General features: G+C 43.1%; 1 protein-coding gene across 1 annotated transcript; it reads left to right on the top strand.

The window, feature by feature from the left end:
• The first annotated feature begins 6,180 nt into the window (after window positions 1–6,180).
• LOC136505733 (dirigent protein 22-like) lies at window positions 6,181–6,951 on the top strand. Its single transcript, XM_066500874.1, has one exon. It carries the CDS (start codon window positions 6,233–6,235, stop codon window positions 6,764–6,766), a length of 534 nt encoding a protein of 177 aa, XP_066356971.1. The 5' UTR covers window positions 6,181–6,232; the 3' UTR covers window positions 6,767–6,951.
• Window positions 6,952–7,814: the final 863 nt, after the last annotated feature.

Genomic DNA, 7,814 nt, shown 5'->3' with positions numbered 1-7,814 from the left:
ACACATGAGGATATTTATCATAATGTTATAGTAAATCACTTAGTAAGGAGTTACTATAATCTCATAAATTAACATAGTAATTATCGTAACTCAAAGTGACTACATAATAAGTTATTTTGTAGCCAGCTACATGAGGATATATATGTTCTGTAACTGGCTACATAATAAGTTATTCTGTGGTCACTTTGAGTTACGATAATTACTATACTAATTTACAAGATTATGGTAACTCCCTCATAAGTGATTTACTATAACATTATGGTAAGTATCATCTTGAATTATAGTAACCCATGTATCGTAAATGTGTATTGTTATTATCGTAAATCAAGGTGGCTATAGAATAAGTTATTCTATGACCAGCTGCAGAATAGTCTTACTGTGTGTGTATATATATATATATATATATATATATATATATATATATATATATATATATATATATATATATATATTCATACAACAGTCAAAACATTCTTCCAGGAAATTATCGGTCTCGTCAGGCCAGGTCTCGGTTATTACACATCTATGACGACGTGCTGATGAGTGTGATGCGTCGTTTTCACTAATCAGGTACGAAAGAGTGCTTATGCTGTCAACTGTACTACTAATAAGTCAAACGAGGAAAATATTGTAGTGCCTGGACGTGCCAAAGTGGCTTATTTTGACTGCTGGTGAAGTGGCGATGCAGCTAGCACGCCTGGGAAAATACATTGGGTAGTGGTAGACTACCTCTCTGCCTTTTCTTGCACGATCAACGACCATAGCATTTCTAGTCCTTTTGATATGATGCCAACTTTTGGTTTCCTGCTGCATGAATGGACTGGGCTGTAATTTTTAATTTTTCATCATACGACGGATCTATCCTAATCTCAAAAAGGTTCCTGCGCAACAATCCTAGATTTCGGAAAGGCAAGCTTGCATAACGAAATGCGCCACTCAGACATGAGCCAAACGTTTTCTTTTGAGAACTAAACATGAGTCAAATGCCAGAAACATATGTTGTTTGGTACTAACCATGTGAACATTCAAGATTACTTTTGAACGGAAAATTCAAGATTGTTTGAAAATTCTAAATTTTTAAATTTTAAATATAAGAATTTAAAACATAAATTTGGGACTCTTTCCAATATAAATTTGGAGATTGTATCGAAAAATACAACTTTTGTATATACCATATCAACACCTTAGATTGTTTGAAAATTTTAAATTCTATATTTCAAAATCTAAGAACCTAAAACAATATTTTTGGACTCTGAAAAGTATCAAACAATAAACATCTCAGCTACAGAGTTGTAGATTGTGTCCAGATTTATAAGTTTAATATAAAGTTTGTCTTCATATAAATTCATATGAAAAATTTATGAATTATTTTTGCATGCAACTATTTCTAAAAGCAGGTCTCTTAAGATGTCTTCATCTGTTAATCAATTTTTTAAGAGGTAGACCCTTAGAATGCCTGCCATTGTCAATAGCGATTTTTAGAGGTGGCCATTTGCGTGGAGGCCGTCTAACCATTTGCGGAGGGGAATTGCTGGCGTCGGGACGTCCGATGGGATAGGTTCCATTGGATGGTACCGAACAGCCCAGCAGAAACAAGTCGCACACCCACCGTATCGTTGCAGTCCTTCCTCATCTGCCTCGTCCCTCCATGCACGTGTGCCCTGCCACCGCCCGTCTCGCCCCGCCCTGCGGCCGCCGCTCCTTCCCCCTGACCCCCTCCTCTCTCCATGCGGGCGGGACCCGAGACACGGGATAAGGACAAGCACGCCCTGTCCGCAGGACCCCAGGAATGCTGCGCCCCCCATCTGCCGGCCCTTGGCTCGCCACGCCCCTTCCCCAGCACCCGGGCCGTGCTCCCATGACTCCGTGAACATACCTCTCAACACACGAAACACTTGCAACATGAAACACTTGAATACAATATAAGTATGAAGCAAATGAAACATTTGGAACACATACTTGCAACATATGTGTGAAACATATGCAACATCCAGATAAAACACTTGCAACTTGCAACATGAAAACACTTATTGCAACATAAAGACTAAAATAGCTGAAACATTTCGAACATATTCTTGCAACATAGGTGTAAAATAGATGCAACATCAAAATAAGCACACTTACAACATACATCTGAAAAAGCAGATGAAACATTGGAACAGATGCTTGCAACATACGTGTACAACAATTGCAACATGTGCAACATCATGATCAATTTTTTGCAACATCCATAACTTGCAACATACCTCTGAAACAATTAAAACATACTCTTGCTACATGTGCCTTCAACGCAACATCTCCTTGCTGCTCAGCAGAATGGAGGCTCGTCGGTGTGTGGTGTTCACCGGAGGCAGTGGCCCAGTGGTGCTTGTAGGCGGCGGGTCAGCGACAGTGGCTGCATGTCGTGGAAGGGAGGCATCGGCCGCACGAGCGGCGGGGAGGCCGTGGCCGTATGACTTGGAGAGGGTTGCAGTGCCCTGTGCTTGTCAGGACCGGCAGCCAAGCGCCGCGACTCGGAGGCGGCTGCGCGCCATGCCTGGCAAGGCCAACGGCTGGGCGGTGCGCCTCGGAGGCGGTCGCGTGCTACGCAGTGGTCGTGCACTCGGAGGTAGCAGGCGAGCAGATAAGAGCGATAAGAAGAGAAACGAGTGGATATGAATAAGTGGATGAACATCTTTTTTGAAAACGAAGGAGCGTGGGTTGTTGGGTTGGCGTCATGACCCAGCAACAGAGCGTCCAGGCTGACGAACGTCCGGTTCATAGCATTACCGCGAGCCGGTCAGTAAATGTGCCTAGTGACCAGCCGGGAAGAGCATACCCTGTTTGAATTAAACTGACAAATTAGTGAGTCTGGCTCTTCGATAAACATAATGGTGGAAGCTAACTGAACTACTTCAAGCCACTGATTCATCTCGTTATCATTTATAGTCCTTTGTAAATTAGAAAGGACATCTCACATTTTCAGCATCGAGAGCTCCCTAACAGTATTTGATCTGTCATTACAACCACGTATAAATTCCAAAACTGAATAGCCAAACGGGACAACAACTAAGGGCTCCTTTGGAATGGAGGTGAAACAAAGGAAAAACACAGGATTGAGATTCTTTAGGATTGAAGTACTGTAGCAGCATTTGGCTCATAGGAATGCTCCATAGGAAAAATAGAGGGGAAAAAATCCTATATGGCTGATTCTATAATGAAAACACAGGAAACGATCCATTCAATTCAACCTCATTTTTTGCTCCTGCGCGTAGGATCGAGGCAAACAACTCTGTCGTCCTTGCAAGAGATCCTACATAGGATGTGTCAGCCTCCCAAATGAGATATGATAGGTGGGGCCCAGGTTGCTTGATCCTTGCAGATGATTGATTAATAACAGAAGTGATCTACCATTGACTTCACTCGTATCTAGAAACCCCTGTGTTTTCCTGTTGGTCATCCAAACAACCATACTCATTAAATTCCTATGTTTTTCGATCCTATGTTCTATACATGTATTCCTATACTCAGCATGCTTGCGCTTAATTCGAGCTCGGTTGTTTTGAACGGAATGTTAATATATGCATGAGGAGGGCGTAACCAATACATGTTTAGCTCCCAAATGACGTGGGAACAACGCAAGCACGCCGGGGATGGTGTTGGATCGATTGGCCGGCAAGCATCGAACATGCGTGTTGGAAGCTGTGGTCGGCCGTATCTACAGGACTACAGCAGCCAGCAGGTCTAGGAATCAGTATTTGGCACTGTATTATTTTTGTTTGTATTTGACAATTATTGTCCAATCATGGCCTAAATAGGCTCAAAAGATTCGTCTCGTAATTTACAATCAAACTGTGTAATTAGTTATTTTTTTATCTACATTTAATACTCCATACATATGTCAAAAATTTGATGCGATGAAGAAAGAGTAAAAAAACTTGCAATCTAAACAATTATGTCAACAAGCGCCATGTACTCTCGATCAGTTATGTCAACAAGCGCCATGTACTTCTTGATTTGACAGGCACACAAAAAACAAACAGGATCCTGCATATCCGTGCTACACGCCTGCCTGTCTGACTTGCAGCTGCCGTCCCATTCCCATCCTTACTTTTTTCTTCTTCTTCTTCTTCTTCAACAAACTTTAAACAGCTCGAATTTCAATTCAATCCACGTGATGTAAAAACTCTGCCGGGTTTTACCATGCATGTTTAGTTCCCCCATTTTCCAGAATTTGGCACTATATAAAAAGAAGATTCCCCATCACATCAAACTTGTGGTACATGCATGGAGTACTAAATATTGACGAAATCAAAAACTAATTGCACAGTTTGGTTACACTCTACGAGACGAACGTTTTGAGCCTAATTAGTCAACGATTGAATAATTATTACCAAATAAAAACAAACGCTACAGTGCATGAACAGCGGCCTCCAACTAAACACGGCCTGGATTTGCTGAGCACATACGCCTACCGTCCGGGACGGGTTTTATTGACGACGACGCCGGTCGTCTCTGCCACGTTCCTGCAAGGCCTGGCCTGTGATCAGTACAGCATGGTCTTGCCACTAATAACCGGCGACCAGCCAGTCTCCAGCGACCTGCGCGGCCACCAAACCAAGCAACCCCCAGCAACACGCTGAAAAACAGGGGAAAAAAACATGTGGTGGCCCGGGTCGGTGCGGCACACCATGCATTCAGCTGCCTGCCTGCCTGTAACTTCACGTTACCACGAGGACACAGTGTCCAAATATCGCTCTGTTCTTGGCTCATTATGGCCACACGGCCACATGTGTGTGTGTGTGTATATGGAGCAATTCTCAGTTTATATTACAAGGTCTATGCATGTATATGTACTCAGATTTTTGCAAACTGTATACTGAAACTCAGTTTTTTTTTCATCCGCTTGATCTGTACTCATGTGTTTACATCCGTTGACTATCTTACTGTAACTAGTTGGAGATCCCAATCAGACTTTCCATTTTAACCTTCATGATATTAGCTAGAAGACAATGAAACAAATTCTAGAAATTCTTGCAAAAATTATGGAGATTATAATCTAGTCCACTATAATCTGCATTGATAATAATAGCCTTAGTAGGTGTGTTTTTTTTAAAGTTACCCGATACCGTCATTATACAAACAATATGCGCTAACCTCTAAATCGGCATCAAGATTACCCACCTATGCCATTATAGGTACAATAAGTTCTAATTTAGTTTAAGGATGAAAAATTTATAGCAACTAGTAATATTACACGACGACCAGAATTTAAAACTCGAAATCTAGATCATTATGTTATGAGTAAGAGCTACAATAAAAACCACTATAATTTAAACTAAGGTTTCATGGAAATGTATATTGAAGACAACCGGAGGTGGTGCTATAACAAATAAGTATAACTGATACTATAAAAAGATTTTGCGAGACTGCCCCTTTAATTTGTAGAGGCAGTAAAAACATGCGTGTCTCCTAAAATGCACAACTATTTCTAAAGGTGGGCAAATTATTTTCGAAGGCGGCCAATATATAATCAACCGCCTATGTAAATCATAGAACATTTTCAGAGGTGGGCCTCTTAAATGACCCACCTTTGTTAATAAGCTTGAGCCCGCTATGACTCTGCGGCCTATTTAGGCTCAACCAGCGGGCCTGAGTAGTGGGCTTGGACGATGTGCCTCATTTTTTTTTAGTTTTTTAATTATTAACAGAGACAAGCATCATAGCCCGTCTATGTTTTCTATAATTTACATTGATGAAGGGACTGAGATGACAGTGATGCCTGCCTCTGTTAAACACTTTTGTTTATATGTGAAGTTGGATTAATGTAGTAGTGCATTGTATCAATAACTACGGAGGGGGTTGTTGGTGGGTTAGTTCGATCAACACTTCATTAAACAATTGACTACACTCATGACTAATATAACATTTATGCACGCCTCGTCTGAATGGCAAGACCTTTAGTGTACCTTCCACAGCGGCATTTGCATCCCAACTTCCCGGATCCTCCAGCAGCATTATGGCATCTCACCAGATATTTCAGCGAAAGCAACCACCCTAACACGCCAAGCACATAATTCTCCCCGCCCACTTAGCAAACTGTCAACTTCCCAAAGCTTCTCTAGCACCTGCCACTCCATCTCGCGCGCGCATAAATAGTCGCTTCCGCAGACGCCATCAGCACGTACCACACCTCCACAACACAACAGAGCACAGCACCAAGAACACACGTCTCAGTCTCAGCCCGGACGCCATGGCCGCCGCCGTGCTCCTCCTGCTACTGCCAATCCTGGTAGCCACCGCCGCACCAGCCGCGTCGGCGGCGTCCAGCAGCGGCGAGAAGAGCACGCACATCAAGCTATACTGGCACGACGTGGTGAGCGGGCCGAGCCCGACGGCGGTGCCGGTGGCGCGGGCCGCGGTGACCAACACCTCCAAGACGGGCTTCGGCGCCGTGGTGGTGATCGACGACCCGCTCACCGAGGGCCCCGACCTCAAGTCCTCCAAGCCCCTGGGCCGCGCGCAGGGCACTTACATCGGCGCCGGCAAGGACGAGGTGTCGCTCATGATGAACATGAACTTCGTGTTCCAGGCGGGAAAGTACAACGGCAGCACCGTCGCTATCATGGGCCGGAACGCCGTGTTCAACGCCGTCCGGGAGATGGCCGTCGTCGGCGGCACCGGCGTGTTCAGGATGGCGCGCGGCTACGCGCAGGCACGGACGCACGCCTTCGACCTCAAGACCGGCGACGCCACCGTCGAGTACAACCTCTACATCAAGCACTGATCATCGAGTGCTCGGTCTCGATCCGCCGTGCATATACAGGCGTTAATTTCAGGATTAGTGAATACATGAACATGCATGAAGAATAATCAAAACTGTAGTTTTTGTAGCTTCTTCACTTGATCTGTTTGTGTTAGATACAAGTGGACTTACCGCGAAGCCGCATATAAACTTAATTTTACAGGTAATCGGTTATGCAAATTCATGGACAAACCTGTTTGTATTTTGCTTTCGGTGAAATCTTAGGCCCAGTTTAGTTTCCAAAAATTTTGCAAAATTTTTCATATTCCCCGTCACATCGAATCTTTAGACGCATGCATGAAGTATTAAATATAAATAAAAAATAAAACTAATTACACAGTTTAGACGAAATCCACGAGACGAATCTTTTAAGCCTAATTAGATTATGATTGAACACTATTTACCAAATAACAACGAAAATGCTATAGTGCCCATTTTGCCAAAAATTTTGGAACTAAACTGGCCCTTAGTATTAGGCGGGGAGTCAAGAACAGAGAATTTTTGTTGTAACCACTGCACTATTGGCATTGGAATGATATATAATGAATGAACTGGAATGAATAATGATTTCACCTCATGATGTTTTGATGGGAAGGACCAGCTGTTCCCACGCTTGTGTCGATGTACAGTACGGATGTACGGTATAGCACTGCGCGGGTAGGTGCCATTATTCTCACCGAACTAAGGCTGTGTTGCAGGAATTTAGATTTTGGGGCTACTGTAGCACGTTTGTTTTTATTTGATAAATAGTGTTCAAACATGGACTAATTAGGCTCAAAACGTTCGTCTCGCAATTTCTCACCAAACTGTATAATTAGTTTTTCTTTTCGTCTACATTTAATGCTCCATGCACGGGCCGCAAACATTCGATGTGACAGGTACTGTAGCAACTTTTTAGAAGTTAGGGTGAAACTAAACAAGGGCTAAGAAAATCAGGCGTTCAGAGTTGGAGATGGTATGACTATTGGCCGTACGAGGAGACTAGGGGGTGTTTGGAGCTAATGATTAGCTCATGTTTTTTTTATACTAA

This window comes from Miscanthus floridulus, chromosome 14 (genome assembly GCF_019320115.1).
Source record: "Miscanthus floridulus cultivar M001 chromosome 14, ASM1932011v1, whole genome shotgun sequence".
NCBI lineage: Eukaryota > Viridiplantae > Streptophyta > Magnoliopsida > Poales > Poaceae > Miscanthus > Miscanthus floridulus.
Note: the sequence above shows the minus strand (reverse complement) of the source record. Positions and strands in the feature narration are given on the sequence as shown.